We start from the raw sequence: 22,559 nt of genomic DNA on the forward strand, positions 1-22,559 counted from the left end.
TGACCACTTGTCAAGACTAGTAAATGAGGAAGTGACCTTGAAGGAACTGGAAATAAGAGATGAGTTTCAAGATGAATCGCTGTTAGTGGTGAATGAAAGGCCATGGTTTGCTGATCTGGCCAACTTTAAGGCAGCAGGAATCCTTTCAAAGGATTTGACATAGCAGTAGAAGAAGAAATTCTTGCATGATGCTCGCTTTTTTGTCTAGGATGATCCACACTTGTTTAAGATTGGAGCTGATAATCTTTTGAGGAGATGCGTAACAAACGAGGAGTCTAAAAGCATATTGTGGCACTGCCATAATTCACCTTGTGGAGGCCATTATAGTGGAGACAAAACAGTAGCCAAGGTCCTGCAATCGGGATTCTTTTGGCCATCACTTTTCAAGGATGCCCATGAACATGCAACTCAATGCGATCAATGTCAAAGAATGGGAGGAATCTCAAGGCAAAATGAAATGCCCCTACAAAATATCATGGAGGTAGAAGTCTTTGACTGTTGGGGTATTGACTTTGTAGGTCCACTTCCTCCATCTTATGGGAATGAATACATCCTTGTAGCTGTTGATTATGTGTCTAAGTGGGTTGAAGCAGTGGCTGCCCTTAAAGAATGATGCCAAAACTATTGTAAAATTCTTGAAGAAGAATATCTTTTCTCATTTTGGGGTGCCGAGAGTCCTAATTAATGATGGAGGCTCTCACTTTTGCAATAGCCAACTTCAAAAGGTGCTAGGTCATTATAGAGTCACACACAAGGTGGCCTTACCATACCATCCATAGACAAATGGTCAAGCTGAGGTTTCCAACAAGGAACTGAAGAAGATTCTAGAGAAAACTGTGGCCTCTACTAGAAGACATTGGGCAAGTAAGCTGGATGATGCATTGGTGGGCTTATAGGACTTTCTTTAAAACCCCCATGGGACTATCTCCATTTCAAATGGTTTATGGCAAAGCCTGCTACTTACCAATAGAGATGGAGCATAAGGCATATTGGGCTTTGAAGTTTCTGAATTTTGATGAAGTTCTATCGGGAGAGAAAAGGAAGCTGCAACTCTTGGAGTTGGAGGAAATGAGGTTGAATGCATATGAATCATCCAGGCTATACAAGCAAAAGGTGAAGGCATATCACGATAAAAATTTGCTGAAGAAGGACTTCCAGCCTGGCCAACAAGTTCTGTTGTTCAACTCAAGGCTAAAGCTGTTCCCAGGCAAATTGAAGTCTAAATGGTCTGGACCATTTACTATCAAAGAAGTGAAGCCATATGGAGTAGTGGAGCTAATAGATCCTTAGTCAACAACTCCTAAGAGAAGCTGGATTGTGAACGGGCAAAGATTAAAGTTGTACCATGGTGGGAACATTGAGCGATTAACTACCATCTTGCATTTACAGGACCCTTAGAGGTGACACACGTCAAGCTAGTGACGTTAAAGAAGCACTTGCTGGGAGGCAACCCAACTTTTCTTATCTTCCTCAATCATTTTATGTTGTTTTAATGCATATTAGTTAGGTTGTGTTCATTTGATAGTGCTTAGAGTAGAGTGAAAAAACATAAACTTAAATGAAAGGGGTTAGCAACAAGCTTCTATGAAGTTAAGGATGGGTTGAGACTTAGAAAATTTTTTCAGTCATCCAACTCGCTCAACGCGACACCTACGCTAAGCGAGACATAGCCTATGTGCTGAGCGAGTAATACTCTCGCTAAGCGTGCCAACCCCTCATCTAGTGGTTGATGGGGCCTCGCTAAATGAGTACATGCGCTAAGCCCAAAACCTTCTCGGGTTGTGCATTTAATGAAATTGAGCTAAGCGAGCCAGCTCGCTAAGCGCGTCAAATTGCCTCGCTAAGCGCACCTACGCGCTAAGTGCAAAACCCTCTCTATCTAGGCCTTAATGATACTTGGGCTAAGCGAGTCTGTCTCGCTAAGCCCAAAAGTCTCTCTGGAATGGCAATTGTACTAAGCGAGACTACCTTGCTAAGCGCACCCCCACTACTGCATCAACACTCATTTAATCCACTAAGCGTGCCAAGGCCCGCTTAGCGGAAGTTGCAGGCCAATCAGAGCTATAGAACTCGCTAAGCACGCATCTATGCGCTAAGACTAAAAACCTCTCGGGTTAACATTTTAGATAATTGGGCTGAGCGAGTCTGTCTCGCTAAGCGCGTGAATTCAAATTCTGAAAATTTAAACGTCCAAGAGTGCTCACTTAGTGTGACACTCGCGCCTAGCAAGCAAATCGAAACCGCAAAGGGAAAACATAACTGCCTTAGGGCAATTACATTACCATTCTCTATAACTGCACATCATTCCCTTTTTCTTCTGCTCATCATTCATATTCTGCTTTCGTTGCATCACACTACTCCATACAGTTCCAAGTAAGTTTTTTTTCCCTCTTTTCTTTTGTTAATTTCTGTATTGAAACCTTAGGGTAGAGGACTTTAGAAGTTTCCTTTTGATTATGTAATTGTGTATGTTCTGTTGATTGTTAGTATTTGTCTAGTTAATGTAATGTTAGGTCTATGCTTTAGGTTGCAATATGGTTTGGTTAGAAGGGCTAAGCCTCAAGCTTCCAAGCCTGAATAGTGGCTTAGGAAGTTGAGGCTGACAAGCCCCAATTTTTGAGTTTTGCGATGAACTCGCTAAGCGAGGGTGCTCGCTAAGCGAGTTCATATGTTTTTTTGAATTTCTGGGTTTCAGGATGAACTCACTAAGCGCGCCCTGTTCCACTAAGCGAGTTCATCAAGTTTGTTTGAATTTCTGCAATTTAGGATGAACTCGCTAAGCCATTGCACTATGGCTTAGTGAGTCCTTAATGTTGGCTTATATTTTCTAGGTTTGTATGAACTCGCTAAGTCGACCATCTGTGCTTAGCGAGCATACTTAGATTGTCTGAAACTTAGAGGCTTTTTGCATTCCCTCTGCGGCTTAGCACGTCACACGTGCTAAGCCCAATTTTGCCTCTGGAATAAAATTGGGCTAAGCGAGCCTGTCTCGCTAAGCCCAAGGCAATCTAGTCTTTTGCATGTTTGTTCGCGTGCTAAGCGCAAATAGCTCTCTGTCATGGAATAAGGCTTAGCGAGGCTACCTCACTAAGCCACCAGTGTCATTCATAGTAAGTCTTGCTAAGTGCCCATTGGCGCTAAGCTGAGTTAGATAGATGCGCTAAGTGCAATACTGTTATTTCTGTAAGGCGCGCTAAGCGAGCCCATCTCGCTTAACGCCCACCCTATGTTACCTCTTATTTTTCTTAGGACAGTTTTCAATAAAATCCTTACTAACTTTAATCTTTTTCTGTGTTTTGGTGCATATGGCTTCCAAAAAGAGATGTGCTTCCTCTTCCAGGCCTCAGGAGCCTTATGACATGTCCAGATTTGTGTTTGAGACCGCATGGGAGAGATTTAAGATGAACGTGCATCATAGGAACATTCTCCCAGAGAGAAACATGGAGTTAGCTTACTCCCATTATGATGAGTTCCTCCGGGAGCTGGAGCGCTGTCAGTGGCATAGGAATCTCACACGCCTGATGGAGAATCATATTAACCTGGCGTTGGTTAAGGAGTTCTACTCCAACCTCTATGACCCAGAGGATCGCTCCCCCATACAATGTAAGGTGCGGGGGAAGACGATCAAGTTTGATGCCTCCATGCTAAATACCTTCCTGGAGACATCGGTGGTACTCGAACCTAGGGAGAGGTACTCAGCATACTCCCGCTTCTGCCACACATACCCTGACCCTCAAGCTATTGCAGCCAAACTTTGTTTACTAGGGCGTAGGTTTATCCTAAATGTTGAGGGGGCACTGTGGAAGCTGCTGAGGAACGATCTGACCACTCTCGCTCAAACATGGAGTGTCCTATCCTACTGCAACCTCGCTCCTACTTCTCACACGTCTGACCTTAAAATGGACAGAGCAAGGTTGGTGTACGACCTCATCATGAAGATGGACATGGACCTGGGCTCAATCATTTTAGGACAGATTTCTAAGATGGCCCAATCCAACTCCCCTAGGTTGGGCTTTCTTGCCCTTATCACAGCCTTATGCATAGCCAGAGGAGTAGTGTTTGATTCTCTGACTTTCGAGTCTCTTAACCCAGCCATTAATTTGGCCTATATCAGGAAGAACTGCTGGAACTCGGAGGATCCTTCCATCACATTCCCTAGGTCCCACAAGGCCAAGGCCCGAGCCCCTTCAGACGTTCCAACACCAACACCAGTCCCTCCACCTCTAGCACCTATTTCTGCTCTAGCCAGCCCCTCCGCACTGAGCAGTGATGCAATCGTGCCCATGCTGTAGAGCATTCATCACGACCTTATCACACACCATTGGAGGCTGCTTATGAGGGAGTCTCAGGCGCAATAGAGGCAGATATTAATGATGACTATGTAGAAAATGTCACTGCGGCACAGGGGACTTGGGACCCATGGCCCACTCTAGGTCAGGATGATTGAAGCTTGATAGGACCCTATTTAATTATTTTGTTTTTTGAACAATTTTTTTTATTATTCTAGTCATTTAGTTATTTAGTATTTTACTGGTTTTGAAGTATTTTACTGCTTTGGAAGTTGAACAGTGGTTTAATTTTGCATTTCATGATTTTATTCAGCAGTGGTGTTTGTTTTGATATTTGATTTAAACTGAATTGATTGCATGATATGAGTGACTTATGCTGCTAAATCATATACCTAGAATAAGTTTGCTTTATGTAGAAGAGAAAGGGCATGAAAATTAGGGGCGTGAGTGAAAATATTAGTTTGCATGACAGGAAAATAGTGAAGGTGTAACCAATTGCTATAACCTAGTGAGTTTAGTGAATCTAAAACTATGAGAGGACGACTAGCATCAAGTACTGATTTTTGCATGAATCTTTGAATACTGAATGAATGCATGATTTGGAAATGATGAAGGCCATGTTGAATTGATTTAGCCACTTAGCCAAATAGCCTTACCATGTTTATGAATGATTAAACCCTTGCACCCCTTTTGAGCTTAAATATGAATGAATGAGTCATTGAACCATGAACCTAAATGTAAATGTTATCTTTGTATATCCTATCTTAGGTTATAGGAGAGCATTGTATGGTTTAAGAAAAATTTGTCCCAAATTTGGAGGAGTGTGTTTGGGTGAATTATATTTTAGGAATGTAAGTAACAGCTACACAGAGAGTCAAAATCTCAACCATTAACAGTAATTATAAACTGCTAAAATAAAATAAAAAAAAGAGAAGAGAAAAAGAACATAAAAAACAAAGGAAGCTTTGTGTGTTATTAATTGCGCTGCTGACTGTGGCATGTCAATAAAAAGTGATCTATGGATGAATGCTCTCCTAAAACCAAAGTTTTGCATCCTAGAAAAACCATAAATTGTTCTTAGCCTAGCCTCATTACAAGCCAAAGGAAGTCCTTTAGATTCATTTTGTGTGTTTATGACTGTATGGAATGAGATGAAATGCAAAAGTTGTTAATTGTGTTAGTTGTCTATCTCAAGAACTACTTGAAACACCTGTGCATATGAGAGAAACAGTGGCTGTGAGGATTAAACTTGGTTGACCTTCCTTGATACTTGTCATGCCTACTAGCCTATTTCATTTTTGCTACTTAATGCACATGCTAATGTCTTTGAATATAATGCACTTCATTTCGGAAGGTTATTGGTTGATGCATGTTTAGTCATCTCTGTTTGTGTGATTGATGCATACGAGACAAGCACCATTTTGGTTAACCACTATTGATTCCTTTTGCTTGAGGACAAGAAAACTGTTATTTTCTTTGCTTGAGGACAAGCAAAACTGTAAATTTGGGGGAGTTTGTTAATTGCTATTCATGAGCTTTTATTGCATTAAAAAGAAGTAAAAAAAATAGCAATGTGCCTCTAATTTACGGTTTCTTTTGTGAAGATTGTAAATATTTTCATTCTTGTATGAATTTATAAAGTAGAAACTCCATTTTTGTGAACTAATGTTGAATTTAACTCAGTCTGTAGGCTAAAGAAGGAAAGGTATGAAATGCTGCTGAAGAACTCGCTTCGCGAGCCAGATTGGTTAAGCGCGCCTTATTCGCTTAGCGAGGCAGCTAGTTCGCTGAGTGAATGCAAAACCCTAGAAGATGTTTAGTTAGAGAGCAGTGCACTTAGCGTATAGCTAGCCCGTCCAACGAGGACATTGTCTCTACTCACGTTTAGCGTGCCCAGGCTCGCTTAGCGGATATTCACTTACTCTCGCTGAGCACACCTTCATGTGCTGAGAAGTCCAAAAGCCTTTAAAGCACTGAGTTGGTGGGAAATGAAGGGACACCAAGCATATAATACGTGAAACTGAAGGAAGAGGGCACTTAGGCTGGAGAGAAGACATTTTTCTTCATCCTTTACCATTTTCTTTCACAAAACACTATTTTCCTCTTTGTATTAAGTCCTCCTTGTTAATGGAGGGCTAGGAACTTCATTGTTGGGGAGTTATTCTACTGAGCACTCTTAATGTAAACTTCTAACTATCTATTTAATGTTATTTTCTGGTGTTCTTTGCTTCTATCTACATTTATTTTACATGTTAGTGGCTTGATCATCCATTTGTATGTTTAGTTAGGTTTTTAAGTGTTGGAAAATGCTTGGAATCCTTAGGACTTGATAGAGCAGCTAGGGGTCTGTTTATCTAGGAATAAAAGGTAGTAATCTAGTGTATTTTGTACTGTGTGCATACTGCAACTCCCTTAGAACGAGTTTGTTGAGGAATCAAGAACAAAAACTAAGAGAGTTAGGCTCATTCTTATGAGGAATCATGGTCTGAGTAAATAGGTGGTGCAAGAGCGCTAAAATAACGTTAGATAGAGAAAAAAATTTTACTACGGCAAGAGAAAGTTTAGTAGAAGACTCCCCGATGCTTTTACCTTGATAAGTATCACATTTTACAGGTTTGTGTTTATTTCGTAAGTTGATAAGTAGAGTAATTAATTACAGAAAATCAAATCATTGTTGAACCTTTTATTTCATTTCCAAAGTTAAAAGTGTTTACATACTAAATATTCAGCATCTAAGTGAAACAAATTCCATGTGGATACGATACTTGGTCTTACCGTTTAAATACTACTTGTGCAAATTGGTACACTTGCCAATAGGTTAACAGGTAGCCCCTTTACCATCTCTTATGATTCTGATGACTTTGATGATGAGTTCCTAAGGAAGCTAGATGAAGAAACTACCAAACAAAGAGGGAAAAATTTAAAAGCTGAAGCACTTGGCAAAGCCTTTGGCAGGGAAAATGTCAAAGTCTAAAGAAAGCAAAATCTGAGGGGGAGCTGAGCTTTTATGTTTGGAGGAAGTACAATATAAGTGGGAGCTCTTATAGTGAATTTTGTCCTATTTGTTTATTCTGTACTCCAAAACACATATCCTTGGTGTGAAAATATTTACATGAATAAAAGAGAGGAGAAATGTTTTTTGTTACCTGTTCAGACTTTGTCTTGATGTCTTATGATGCTTTAAGTTTTCCTTTTTGTCTTATACTTTCTTGCATCTAATAAGACTACTAATGTTTTTTTCAATGAAAGTCTTTAAGTTAGTATTCATCTTCTACATTTGTAATTGTTTGACATCATAAAAAAAGGGAGATTGTTGAGTCAAAAGGACGTCTTTTGTCTTAAAGATGAATCAAGATCCTTAATTATTTTGATTACATGAAAACAAATACAAAGATAAAATGTTGTGTGGTATTCGGTTGATATCTTTCTAACATCTACGTCTAATGTTTTTCAGACGATAGACAATTAAAGTCATGATCTGTTACAACGTGTGGTATAATCGTTAAAACTTTATTTATTACTCTGTATTTGAAATTTTGTTTCCAAAAACATTCTCTTAGGATCTGCTGAATCTTATGAAGAATAAATGAAGTCAAGATCTGATATGTCATCTTCATTATCAAAATAAGAGCTTTATTACGCAGGACCTGCTCTGACACAAAGATGTCACTTCTTGCTGAAATTTCTTGTACACCCAAGCCTTAAACAAAGATTTCTCTACATGAGGAAAGGACGTGCATTAAATGCAACCAATGACCCTTTTTTGTCAGACGTGGATCAGATGAAGATTTACCCGTTATGGGACAACATATACTTAAAGATGAGGCCTATATAAACTAGAAGCTTTGAAGACCAAAAGATTTGATCTCACACAAATATTTCTTACTATTCTCCTTTAACAAGACTCTATGTATACTCTTGCAAGACTAGAAAAAGCTCTCAAAACACCTTGAGTAAAGGACTAAGTGTTGATTTTGTTTATGCATCTGTAAGACGATTCTGTTTTAGTCTCTAAGTAGTCCTTAACCATAAATCTTGTATGATTTGTTTAGAGTTAGCAGTGACGAAAAATCTTGTCTGATAGAACAAAGAATAATGGGTGTTGATCAAACTTATGGTAGAGTTTCATTTGTAAGAGTCAGAAATGGTCGTAACATAATACTTGTAACTTGTGAAAAGTTAGTGGAACTTGGTGATTTTCCAAGAATTGGACATAGTCTCATTGGTAGAGACGAACCAGTATAACTCTATGTGTTTGTTTACCTTTTGCTTTCTTTCAACTTTTAACTGACCTTGGGTCTAAATTGTGTTTTAGTCATTTTAAGATATACTGTGTTTTTGTGAACTTGTTTTTCTTATCATCTGAAGCGCTCTTGTAATAAAGGTTGTTACATTTTCTTACAAAGTTATCTTCACAGACAAAAAACCTTGTCGATTTGAAATTTTATTTTACAATTGACTTCTTTAGCAACTTGCCTTTGTCTAATAGACCTTTTTGCAAGCATATACTTAACTAAATAGGTTGTGAAACCTCAACCATAACAAAAGAGTCAACAACATCATCAACTAAAGGATTACCAACATCCATTGCAGGAAATGTGAACTTAACCAGGTTAAAGTAACATTAACTTTATTTGATGGGATGGCAAGGTATGGTACATTAAGCTTCAGGAACTTAGTATACTTGGAATCCATAGTCTCAGTTCTCTTCATCATATCTTTGAGTGTGAAGTCACGCCTTTCAACCACACAATACAATACAAAACTCCTAAGCATGATATATAGAGGACCTATTATACTATTATATGAGTATGTAAATTATCCCATATGTTGCCCTGTGGCAGCATATTTACCATAATATTCCTTTTGAGGAAGGTACATATACTACATCGTTAAAAAAAAGGTAAGATCCAAATTTTGAGACCAAGCTAACGTCTTTCACTATTTCCATACCTACTTCGAGTTATGGGTTTCAAAACAACTATCACCTTAATAAGAGTTAATAGGGACATATATACTATGGCAAAATATAGTGTAAGAAGTAAGGAGTTATCAATGATGAGGCCAATATAATAACACATTTACCTTTGGGCTAAATGCACTTGTTGGGAAGATTCGAGAAATTCTATTCAGATAGGGAAGCATAAATGATAGAAAGGGGAGAGAGAGATCGTACAAAATATTTAAGTTTATTGTGAATAATAGAATTTACAATGAAGGGGTTCAAAGCACTCTCAAGCTCTTTGAATCTAGAATACAAAGCTTCTTATAAAGGAGACAACAACTAACTGTCTAATAAAAAATGGTTACAACAAAAAATAGAAAACAGTTACAATTACAACACAACTTATGTTAATGAACCACCAGCCTTAATGCTCCCTTCTACACGATTGGACGCTCCACCAGAAGATTGGATGATTAATACAAAAGAAAAGAGTACTGACCAGACAACCACTATTATTCACCCTATCTCTATTGTCTATCATCCAACAATCAATAGTTTCTACCTTGGTTCAATAACATTTCTAAATTACAAATATTTCAATTCATTTCCAACAATCTATGTTAAGTAGATCCAGACAATGCACAAACTTGCTTCTCAAAACAACCTTTGTAAACATATCAGTTGGATTCTCGCTCGTATCAACTTTTTGGACTTCGACTCTTTTCTTAGTATGGATGAAGTGATATCTAATGCCAATGTGCTTAGTCCTTTCATGATAGACTTGATCCTTGGCTAAATAGATTGCACTAAGAAGGTCACATAAAATGATTGTCTTTTCCTGTGGAAACCCAAGATTTCTAATCAAACCCTTTAGCCAGATCCCTTCCTTTGTTGCTTCTACCAGAGCCATTACTCTACCTCTATAGTGGATAAAGCCACTGTGGTCTGAAGTGTTGCCTTCCAACTGACAGCGAGAGCACATGGTTGTTGGATCGAGTGGCCTCAGAATAATTAAGAAGGGGGGTTGAATTGATTATTCCTAAATCTTTACTAATTAAAAATTTACTCTTCTAAGGCTTTTACTATGTTGTTAAGTAAATGAAAGACAAAAAAGAATCTTAACCAAAAGTAAAAGCGGAAATTAAAGTGCACAGCGGAAATTAAAAGAGTAGGGAAGAAGGAGACAAACACACAAGAGTTTTTATATTGGTTCGGCAACAACCCGTGCCTACATCCAGTCCCCAAGCGACCTGCAGTCCTTGAGATTTCTTTTCCAACCTTGTAAAAATCCTTTTACAAGCAAAGATCCACAAGGGATGTACCCTCCCTTGTTCTCTTTGAACAACCTAGTGGATGTACCCTCCACTAGAACTGATCCACAAGAGATGTACCCTCTTTTGTTCTCAGTCAAACCCAAGTAGATGTATCCTCTACTTGTACCGCAAAGGATGTACCCTCCAATGTGTTAAGTCAAAGATCTCAGGCGGTTAAACCTTTGAAACTTTATGAATGGGGATACAAAAGAATTCTCAGGCGGTTAGTCCTTTGAAATCTTTTGTATATGGGAAAGGGAAGAATCAAAAGAATTCTCAGACTGTGTCGTTTTGAATTCTTTGACAAGGGAGAAGGGAGACACAAAAGAATTCAGGCGGTTAGTCTTGGGCGAATTCTTTTTGGCAAAGGGAGAAGAGAATGAAAAGGATGAATAGCACAAGTTTTCAAGGTTTAGAAAACCAAAAAACTTTTGGAAAGCTTTTGGCACAAGAAGAAGAAGAAGTTCAAAGAGATTAAAAGATTGTAAAGGATTGTATTGTAAAGGTTGTTCAAGATTATTGAAATGCAAAACAAAGCCTTGCTTTTATAGACTCTTCATGTCTGGTTAAGAGAACCATTAGAAGAGTTATAACTTTTAGAAAAACTAACCAATTTGAAAAAGTCAAAAACTATTTGAAGAGTTACATCTTTTGATTTGTTTAGAAACTATTACTGGTAATCGATTACCAAATCAGTGTAATTGATTACACAAAGCTCTTTTTGTGAAAGAATGTGACTCTTAACTTTTGAATTTGAATTTCAACGTTCAAGCACACTGTTGTAATCGATTACAGCTTTTTGAAATCAATTGGAATGTTGTAAATTTAGTTGAAAACTTTTTCAAAAACATTTTGCTACTAGTAATCGATTACAACAATCTGGTAATCGATTACCAGAGAGTAAAAACTCTTTGGTAAACAAGTTTTGAGAAAAATCCATGTGCTACTCAGTTTTTGAAATAAATTTTTTCATACTTATCTTGATTAATTCTTCTATTTATTCTTGAATCTTGAGTCTTGAAACTTGATTCTTGATTCTTGAAATCAAATTTTCTCTTTGAACCTTGAAGTGTTCTTGATTCAATCTTGATTCTTGAGATCATCATGAAGTGTTCTTAACCTTTGAGCTTTTTTTCATCACCTTTGTTATCATCAAAACTTCTTTGAATCATTCTTGATTCATCATGAAGCTTGCTTCTACAATGGCGTGTCTCCATAGAAGACAAGTCTAATATCAGTTTTACCCTTAAGGTACCTGAGTATACATTTCATAGGTTACCAATGTCTTTTCCCAGGATTACATATATACCTACTCACAATACTGACTGCTTGTGTTAGGTTCGGTCTAGTGCATACCATAGCATACATGAGATTACCTACATGACTTGCATAAGGAACATGAGACATGTATTCCTTCTATGATTCTGATTGAGTAGTATTGAGTCTATAGACGAATGGACGCTATCAAAGGAGTACTTAATGGTGTTGTGGATGCCATCCCAAAATGACTCAACACTTTGTCAATGTATTCCTTCTGATACAAAAAAAGCTTATTCTAGACTCGATCCCTCTTGTTCTCTATGCTTAGAATCTTTTCAGTAGCTCCCATGTCCTTCATCTCAAATTCACTACTATGTAGTGACTTCAACTTCTGAATTGTCAAAAAAAATTTAAGATGCTTTGAGTATGTCATCCACATAGAGTAGTAGATAGATGTGGAAACCAGCCTCCACCATCCTATGATAAACACATGAGTCATAGGGACTTTTGATGTACCTCTAAGAGACAATAACTCATTAAATCTCTTATACCACTATCTTGGTGATTGCTTCAGCCCATAAAAAGATTTCTTCAATCTACAAACAACATTTTCCTTTCCTTCCACCTCAAAACCTTCAAGTTGTTGCATTAGAATGTCTTCCTCTAGTCTTCCATGAAGAAAGACAGTTTTGACATCGAGTTGCTCTAACTCTATGTCTAGAGTTTCCACAAGGGCCAGCAAAACAAGGATGGACGTGTATCAAACTACTAGAGAGAATATCTCGTTGTAGTCCATGCCTTCCTTCTGATTATAACCCTTAGCTACTAGACTTTCTTTATAACAAATTAATTCTTTAATGGACAATCTAGATTTCTTTTTGAAGATCCACTTGCACCCCACTACTCGTCTGCCTTTAGGTTGCTCAACTAAATCCCAAGTTTGGTTCTTTTGACGAGATTCCATCTCTTTATTCATAGCCATCGTCCATTCTTTAGCTTCAGATTAGGAAATTGCTTCTTGATAAGTGGTTGATTTGAATGAATCAATGTCTTTTGCTACCTATAGCGCATAAGACACTATATCAAAGCCATATCTTTTAAGAGCTTTGATTTTCCTTTATGACTTTGTAGGTGTTGTGGTTTTGGGCAGCTTCAGATGGTTTTGACATGTCCAATCAGTCCCCCAATTGATGTTGAGAGTGCATTAGAAGATCCTGATCAGTCTCATTAGGTGTTTCAAACTGCTTTTGATCACTAATGTTTTTGATTGTGGTGTTCTCAAACTCCACCTGCTTAGTAATGTCCTCAACCTTGCCCAAATTTTCATCGGATTTAGAATGAAGCATAAAGAGTCCTTCAAAGAAGACATCTCTATTGAGAATGATCTTTCTTTCAAATAGAGACTAGACTTGAAATCCTTTGATTCCATCTCCATAGCCTATAAAGGAGCCATTTTTGGCTCTGGGCTCCAGCTTACCTTCACTTACTTGCTAGTATGTCGAGCATACATACACCTTCAACATTGAGTATTCAGTAGGTTTGTTAGACCATACCTCAATAGAGGTCTTAAAGTCTACAGTAATGGACGATGAATGATTTAGGAGATAACATGTTGTGTTGATTGCCTCAGCCCAAAAACTCATATTCAAGCCTGAATTGGATAACATGCATCTAGACCTTTCCAATAAGGTCTTGTTCATTCTTTTAGCTACTTCATTTTGTTGTAGAGTATAACATACAATATATTGTATTTCTATGCCTTCATCTCTACAGAATTCATTGAATTCAGTAGAACATAATTCCAAGCCATTGTTAGTCCTAAGACACTTTACTGTCTTTCATGTCTAATTCTTTATAAGAATCATTCAATGCTTGAAAAAAATTCAAAGCTTCAGATGTTTGCTTTGTCATGAATACCCATGCCATCTTGGAGTAATCATCGGTGATGGAGAGGAAAGACCTTGCCCCTCCCAGTGATGGAACTCTCTCGAGAGCCCCCAACAGTCAGAATGGATATAGTCCAATGATAGAGCATTTGTAGTTTAATATTTTTATATTCTTATTAGACCAATTGACATATCTTTGACTCTTATTTTCTCACCTTAACCCAATTTTGGTCTAAGGCAAATGATTGAACTTAATTGAGAATTGTAGCTAAATTTCAGATTTTGTGCATGACCTATCCTCCTTGTGCAGGGCCTAGAGGACACTACCAAACTTCAAAATGGAACGTGTGAGTAGTCCCTGGAAAGATAAGAAAAGGATATTCAACTTCGTTACAAATAAGCTTTGGCCAATTCTACCATCTTGAGGGTCAAATTGAGCTTGGAAGACAGAGCCTTTGCACTTGAAGAATTGGGCTGCGAGTTTGGGCTTTTGTTTTGTGTAGTTAGTTAGGTAGTTAATTAGTTAGTTAGGTAGTTAATTAGTTAGTTAGTTACTAACACTCTATATATTAGTGTTAGATAGTTAGTTAAGAGTGAACTCCATTTTGGAGAAATTCATTGGGAGAAACACTTCACTACACTTCATTTTGTACTAAACTTGTTGTGCAAGCTTTCTCTTTTCTCTCTTTTTCTCTCAAGTGTTCTTCATTCTTCTTCAACTTTTCACTTCTGTTCCACCATTTTCTTACACAAATTTTGTGGCTTCTCCATTGGTGATGATCATGGAGGGCTAAACAGTTAATCAATCCAAGGATCCACTTCAAGCAAAGCTGATTTTGAGTCTTAGTTTGAGATTTCTACTCTTTGTGAATGTTCTTCTTTCTCTTCAATCCTATTTTCGTTTTTCATGATTGTGATTACGTTTAGTATTGAAAATGGATTAGTTTATGGATTCATTTCCTAATTTTGAAAATTAATCACAAATTGTTTGGATGATTGTCCACTCTAATTTGTGATTTCAAACAATTTAGAGATTTGATTCGATTGAACTTTCTCTAATGCATTTGAGTGAACTTTCACATTGAACATCATCTGTAGTGACTGTGATAATTCTAATTGCATTGGTTTGGCGAATTGGATTGATGCTTTTAATCTTGAATTGTATCTTGTTCTTGTTTTGTTTTGTTTCTTCAATTCTGTTTTTGTGTTTTCATATTCTTTTAGAGTTGCTCACAAACTGTTTGACAAAAATGCCCCTTCCTGTTTATAAGTGAATGAATGTAGGAACCATATTGAATCATATTTTTGAGTTCGACCTAGGCTAATCTTGTGCTACAGAATTCCTTGGTAAATTTGTTTTTAAATGATTCAACAATCGTTATCATCCAATATTGCCTTTGTTGTGTGCATAGCCTTTGGAAACTTTGTCTAATGTTGCTTCCTATAGACGCATTGCTCACAAAACTGAAGAGGTTCCACCTTTTCATTTCCAAGTAAGGCTTGCTTGCTAAGAATATCCAGACCTTTTCCACTCATGTGGCCAAGATTTAGATGCCACAGAGAATTATCAAATGAGTCATTGGACGCATGACTTTTAGATTGTGAAATAGTAGAGACAGAGCCTGCCACAGTGGACCCCTAAAGGATGTACAAATTTTCTTGCTTGGTTCACTGCATTACCATAGACTTTCCTTTCCCTTTGATCTGCATAACTCCACCTTCAACCCAACAAGAAAAAACTTTCAAATCCATGGCACCTATAAATACAACATTTTTCTTAAGCTCATGAACGTGATGAACTTCAGTTGAGGTTCTAACAACACCATTAATCATTTTGATTTGTATAGAACCTATACCTATAGACTTATAAGGAGCATCATTACCCATGAGAATGTTACCACCAGACATCTTCTCATATGTCACAAACAAATGTTTTTGTGGACACATATGATAAGAACAACCTAAGTCCAATACCCATTGTTTAAAATGTTATTGTAGTTGTTCACCAACAATCAGAACCAAATCGCTTTCTGATGAAGAGTCATCATGAACAAGAGCAACAACAAAATCTTTCTTTGGACAATCTCGCTTCTCGTGACCTAGTTCTTTGCAATAATTACAAATGTTCTTAGGATCAGCTTTACTCTTCCCTCCACCTTTTCCTTTCTTCTTTTACCCTTTAGTAGAATTAGTCACCGATAATCCAAAAGCAAAAGATAAAGTAAATGTTAGCATATATTTATAATATATAAAATCAGAGTAATGAAATGTCACGTTGCCATCCCAGATTTTTAGAAATACCACATTCTTCCAAATCAGCCTTTTTGCTTACGTGGCATAGTACTCCTCCCATTTCTCAATCTGGTATACCCTGTTTAGACTTTATGGCATATAGGTTACTATTTTTTTTCAATTGACAGTGTGAACCAAATGTTTTTCATTGGTTACTAAATTTCATTGAAATCTTCATCGTTTTCTCATGCATCTCTTCCTATTTCTCCACCTTCTTATGTTTTCCTAACTCCTCCATCATCTCTCTTTCCATTGATTCCATAGCAAAATGCTGCAGAATGTCACAAATTAAAGCAACCCTCTGCAGATAAAATTCAAGAACAGGTAAGCTTTCTCTTTATCCAGTCTCATTTTTGGCAATTGGATGACACATATATACACTAGACAGAGGATTACAAACAGGATATAGTTGGATTGTAATTTAATTTTCTCATTGGTCTCTTTCTATTTTGTATAAACCTGAAATCCAAATGGGGATTGAGGTTATGTTTAGCTGTACATACTTCCTTGAATATATTTTTTGAAAAAATACAGGGTGGCTAGGTTTAACTTAAGAGTGATATCTATAGATGTGGTTGAATATGATGTCTCTTTCTACTGGTGTAGGTGATATGACTCTTGTTCTGTGCCAATCTAGAGGTATACACCAAGAAATTGCATTTGAATTGGCACCAACAACAATATCTCCGAGGATTTTTATCCTTTATAATAATAATATGGCATTAGCAACATTAGTATTTCAAGGTAGTTTCAACTTTTCCTCAAAACTTCAAAATCTTAATTTTAAAAAATTGTAGTCTAATGGATGAAAGTATCCTTATATCATATACTTCCATTATGAATTGTTCATCTTCCCTTGTGTCCCTTGATCGCTCCTCAAATCTGTTGAAATCATCGACTATATTTTATTGGCTCTTTAACACACCTCGACCAGTCTTTTTACCCTTTATTACCTTTATAATAACATCATTCCACCTTTTCAATTACAATCCTTAAGACTAATTTTTGTCGATTATGGCAAACTACCTCTGCTTTTGGTCATGTGCGGACAACACACTAACACTTCACTAAAATGGTTGGGTGAATTTGCTAGGAATTACAAGTAGGCTATCCCATCCTAGGCGAGGACTAAAGTGGAGAGCTAATATTTCTATTTATACTCCACGTGATAATGTGGTTGCATTACATAATCTACTATTTTTTTGGTTTTGTACTGGAGGTTGTGTAGCCCAGTTCATTTATTTCTATAGGTAATTAGATTTAGTTTCCCATCTATTTCCATTGTTCTTTTATACGTTAAACTCATTGTCACTGTACCCAAACCTTGTAGTACTTGCGTTGATTTGTTTCATTCAAATAATATGATAATTGTCATTGTTATGTGTGATTAAGAATAGTTATTATTGAATAACTGATAATTTGAAATTGCATTTAACTAGTAGTTATATATATTAATGATTATATTAATTTATAATTAAGATATTGAATTCGATTAAAATGTCAGTTATAGAGAAATAATAAATAATATGTATACTAAAAATTTAGACTTAAAAAAATTGTTTGAATAATGATGAATTGCATATTCAAATTCCTTTTAACATTTTTTAAATTTTATATTGCTCGTATATTCATTTTTTTTAATGGATTACTGGTATATTCGTTAAATTCTTTTCAAATAATTGTTATCTATTTAAAGCTATCATTTTATGTCTCAAATTTTTTCTTATAATTTTCTCTTCATAAAACCTTAAATCAAATTCATTATTATTGCAATTCAAATAAAATGAATATAATTTTTTGTTATTGTAAGTAGGGGTGGGTAAGCGGGCCGGCCCACCCCGCGTAAGGCCCCCGCATAAACCCGCATTGGCAACGGACTGGGTCAGTCTGTCCCGCTTCTTCACGGACCAAATAAATTGGTCTGCCCCGCCCCGCGGACCCTGCGGGTCAAACAGACCGGTCCGTGGGCCTAATTGTAAAAGAATTTCAATTTTAATAAAAATACAATACAATGAAATTAAGTTCAATACAAATGTAAATAAAATCTCAATAACTCGTCAATTACATCAATAAAATAAATAATGTCTTAACAAAAGAAAATCCAAGCAATAAATCTAAAGTATGAAATTTAAACATCTTCATCTCTGATGTAAGCTATTTTTTATAATAAAAATATATTGAAATATCTTTAAAAATATTTATTTAACAATTATTTTTGACTTAAATGATAAGAATTAATATTTTTATTATTTATGGCTTGCAGACATGAAAAGAATAGATTAAAAGAGAAAAAAGATCGAGAAAATATCAAAAAGGAAGATTTTTAGCATGTTATCACTTATCTTTTTTATCTTAATCTTTTATTTTTATTATCTATCTTATTTTTTTTTATATTTATCATCTTTTAATTTAAATCTTTTATTTTTATCTTTAAATCTTTATCTTATCTAATATATTTCTTTATCTGTTGTTTTAAAAGAAAAGTTTAAAGTGAAAAAGAGAAAATTAAACCTAATATAATTGGGTCAAGGTCACATAAATCAAACCTAATGCGGGCTGCGGGCAACCCGCGGATCCCACAGGTCAAACCCGCATAGTTCGCGGGTTAAGCAGGGCAGGCCCAAAAATATGACATAACCATAGACTGTTTTAAAAAATTGGTCTGTAACCCGCGTGGACCACGGGTCCCGCGGACCAGTCCATGGACCTGAGCTAGTTTACCTACCCCTAATTGTAAGAGAGAGGGGCAAGAAAAACACAAAACTGAAAACTCGTATAAATCTAATATTACTAATAGTTAACAATAAATATTTGAAATCTAGATATGGAAAGATATCATTTGTTCAAGACTTAATAATATATTTTACATACATTTTTAATATATCGCTCATCTTGTGTCATATCTTCTAATAATTAAGAAAAAAAACATGCTTATATAAGACTTTGATAAAAGACATAAACTAAATCTCTTCCAAAGGTGACTTTGTTTAAATTTGAAAAAAAAAACAATTTAAAAAAAATACTTTTTAAAAAAACACTTTTTTAGGAAGTAGATAGAATTTGTTTTTTTTAGAAAAACAGAAAATAACTTATTTTTAGCAAAAACCGATTAAACAAAAATACTAAAAAATAAAAACTTGCTTATTTTATTAATTTTTTTTAACAAATAAATTTAAATAAATGAGCCCACTGGTAGAAAAAGCAGTTTCAACAACGGTGGAAAGAGACAAACAACGACGGTGTTTGACCGTCTTTGAATCTAATGTCGTTGAAAGTGTGTCACTTTCAAAGACGGTCGAAAGGACACCGTCTTAGAAAATATCAACTTTCAAAGACGGTGATGACATCATGACCGTCTTAGAAAACCAGGCTTTAAAGACGGTATCACTAAAAAGGACCTATCATCCAATGAGCTTAGTCAGTATCTATGCACTACACACATGTGTCCAATATATGGACTGTGACCCTGGACGCAAGTTTAGTGAAACATAGCATTTTGAGTGCACATGTGCTAAGACAACTGAAGTGAGTTAGATCTAGTTTGAAAAAGCCCATATCTTTTCAACTTCCCCTACGATCTCTTTCTCTCTCTTCACCCTAAACACTTAAGCATCACCATCATTCATCATCACATCCTTTCATGATCAAACCCTTTGCAAACCCCTTACATTCTCTTTCAGAAACCTCTCTGCAAACCCCTGACTAAGGATGATGTATATAATGTTGGCATGATAATGCTGCAATGTGGGTTGACAGATCAATGGCCAAGCTATCCTCCAGGTTTCCACATCCGATGCACAACTTCTATCAAATTCATGCCTAATAGAATAGCTCCAAGATTACCACCGTTGGACCTATGGAAGAAGAAAGGAAAAGTTCTTCCCCATAGCAAGGTTACGCCTAATCAAGGTTCAAAAGACAAGGTTGCCTTGTGTCCAATTCCTTATGAATGGAGTAGGCACTTTACCAAGGATGCGGCTACAAAATCTGTTGTGTTAAAGCTAGGCATTGAGTTTAATCAGAATGACACCATGCTCTTTTACTATAAAGACATGTATGAGAACTCTCACCTTTCTTCCACCTCTGACTACGATAAGGAAGAAAACTCCAACCACATGCATATGGTGCAAATCTTGCATCCAACCAAGACGTATCGCTTCAACAACTGACAAATGTGTTTTCTAAGGAAAAAAGGAGATAATGAGTTCTATCAACATCTAATTCATGATACTCCTCCTCTTTGCTCTCAGTTTGTCTTCAACTTGCATAGGTATTATGAGGATGCAATGAGAAGAGTCATGATCACTATCTGGGCAAGGTTTCCTACCCTTCAAGAACATCCATACTCTTCTTATAAGAATCCTTGGGTTCCAGGTCAAGGCATGGCAACTGAGCTTCAATGAAAACAAGACAAGTTGAACCGTTAGTTGATGGAGATACAAAAAGAGGCTGAAGCAAAACAAAAATAGAAGAAGCTTGAATCTAAAGAATTGTTCAACCATCTTCATGCACATCTTAGACCTTAAGTCGATGTTATTGAACCTCCACTAATTGAAGTTACTTTACAACCTCCACCAGTTGTGGATGATACCTTAGCCACCATTAGCACTTCCAGTACTCCTCGTGAGATAACTCCTTTGATCACATTTGCTCCAAGTGGTGTGGATGAAGAAAGGATTCAAGAACTATTGTGCCTTCAACAGGCCAACTTGGAAGAAACTATGGAACGAAGATTCATTGCTAAATGCATGGAGACCAACTTGTTGATCGAGAAAACTTTGGAGTCTTCACTCAAATCCTTCAACGATTTTGTTCTCTACAACATGAATCTGCTGATGCAACAAAGGTTGCCTTCATCTGTCCAACAACAGTATGCACCCACACCTCAACCACCTCTACCACCACCAACCACTATTGTGCAACCTCATCCTGAGGTTCCTGCACCCATGGTTCCTTCATCAGAGGCTACAATATTTGAAGATCATATGTCTGCACCATTGCCTTCACCATCAAAGTCATCACCTCCTATCCCTCAACCACCATCCACTGAAGGTTCACCATGATAATCAAGTCATTTCATCTTTCTTTTTGAGCCCGTGTCTTTTGATAATGACAAAGGGGGAGAAAATAGAATAGGAATTTTGATTTGAAAACACTTGTACTCATATGCCAATTTTAATAAAACAAGTGTTCTGGTGGTCACATATGTGTGTTTTCATGTTTTAAAAAAAATTTCTACACATATGCTTTGATATCTATAACATGCATGCTCTAATTGACACATATTCTCTAATACATGCATAAGGTAATGAACTCAAGGAGAGTTTCATATATCACAACATAATATGCTCATGTATACAGATAACATGTTTGCTCTGATTATGTTTTTGAAAGCTCTTATTATCCTCTGATGCTTGTTGTATATCAAAGTTACATTCTTTAGATACACAAACAAAGAGCAAGTGGTGTGCAATAGTGCACTCAAAACACTTATGGTACCTTGATCTTAATCTCTTCATCTTATCTTTCTTGGTATCAAAATTTATATTGTTTGTCATCATAAAATAAAAGAGATTGTTAAGTTTGATTGCACCAAAGTCACATTGAACTGTACCAAACAATTAAGTCCTTAAAGGTTTTGATGTTAACAAAGTACAAATTTAATGTGTTTACCTTTCATTCTTTAGTGATAGATTTTATCTATCTCTACAAAATACAAGCAGAATGCATGATTAGAAAGGCTCTCGATGATAGCTGAAGTGCTAGTCATTGGACAATACTACCTCAACGTCCAGTCCTAAAAAGACAAGTGTTTTAGCACTTGCCTCATAGTCCAAGGCAACGAAATAGTTACTCGATCCTCAAGAACTAAGAAGTTATCACCAAAAAGTAACGTTCATGGTTTAGTAAGCAATTCATGCCATGGTGCATAAAAAGGAAGTTTTGAATAGTTTTGCCTTGACATTCTTTATTCCTTTTCTCATATGCTAGTAACGATGTATTTAAATTGTACACTGAGAGCCAGCTTTGAACACATGGCGACACTAGCAAGATGTACTTCTCTAAAGATACACTCCAAAAGATGTTTATGGTCCCCCCACACTCTGTCTCTCAACGGATCGAAACTTTGAAGTCTATATAAAGCTTGAAGATGTTCATAATGAAGTTGTCGAATCACTAGAGAATCTTCTGAGTTAAAATGAACAAAGTGTTGTAACACTGTTAGTTTAGTTGGATGAAATAAACTTGAGCGAATAGAGTGAACCTTAGCTCTACTAAGTTAGCAAGTTTCCATTGTATTCGAACTTACTTTGTGAACACTCTTTGAGTGATTAGAGTACATATTCTATCAAACATTTATTGTTTGTGAAAGCCAAGAGTGACTTTGTGACAAAAAAATACTTTGGTCTTAATCTCAAGGGGAGATTAATGGTAGTGCCAGAAGTGGCCTAGAGAGTACTTGTTCTAGCCAGGAGAGGCATAGAGAATACTTGGTTGTAATCAAAGTATTGATTAGTGGAATCCTTCAAGTTTTGAATGAGAACTGGACATAGCCAAAAAGTTGGGGTGAACC

General features: G+C 36.5%; 1 protein-coding gene across 1 annotated transcript; it reads left to right on the plus strand.

Moving 5' to 3' along the window:
* The first annotated feature begins 915 nt into the window (after positions 1-915).
* LOC114397094 lies at positions 916-1,290 on the plus strand. The gene has a single exon (XM_028359217.1). The coding sequence runs from the start codon at positions 916-918 to the stop codon at positions 1,288-1,290; it is 375 nt and encodes a 124-aa protein (XP_028215018.1).
* Positions 1,291-22,559: the final 21,269 nt, after the last annotated feature.

Source organism: Glycine soja, chromosome 18 (assembly GCF_004193775.1).
Source record: "Glycine soja cultivar W05 chromosome 18, ASM419377v2, whole genome shotgun sequence".
NCBI classification, from domain to species: domain Eukaryota; kingdom Viridiplantae; phylum Streptophyta; class Magnoliopsida; order Fabales; family Fabaceae; genus Glycine; species Glycine soja.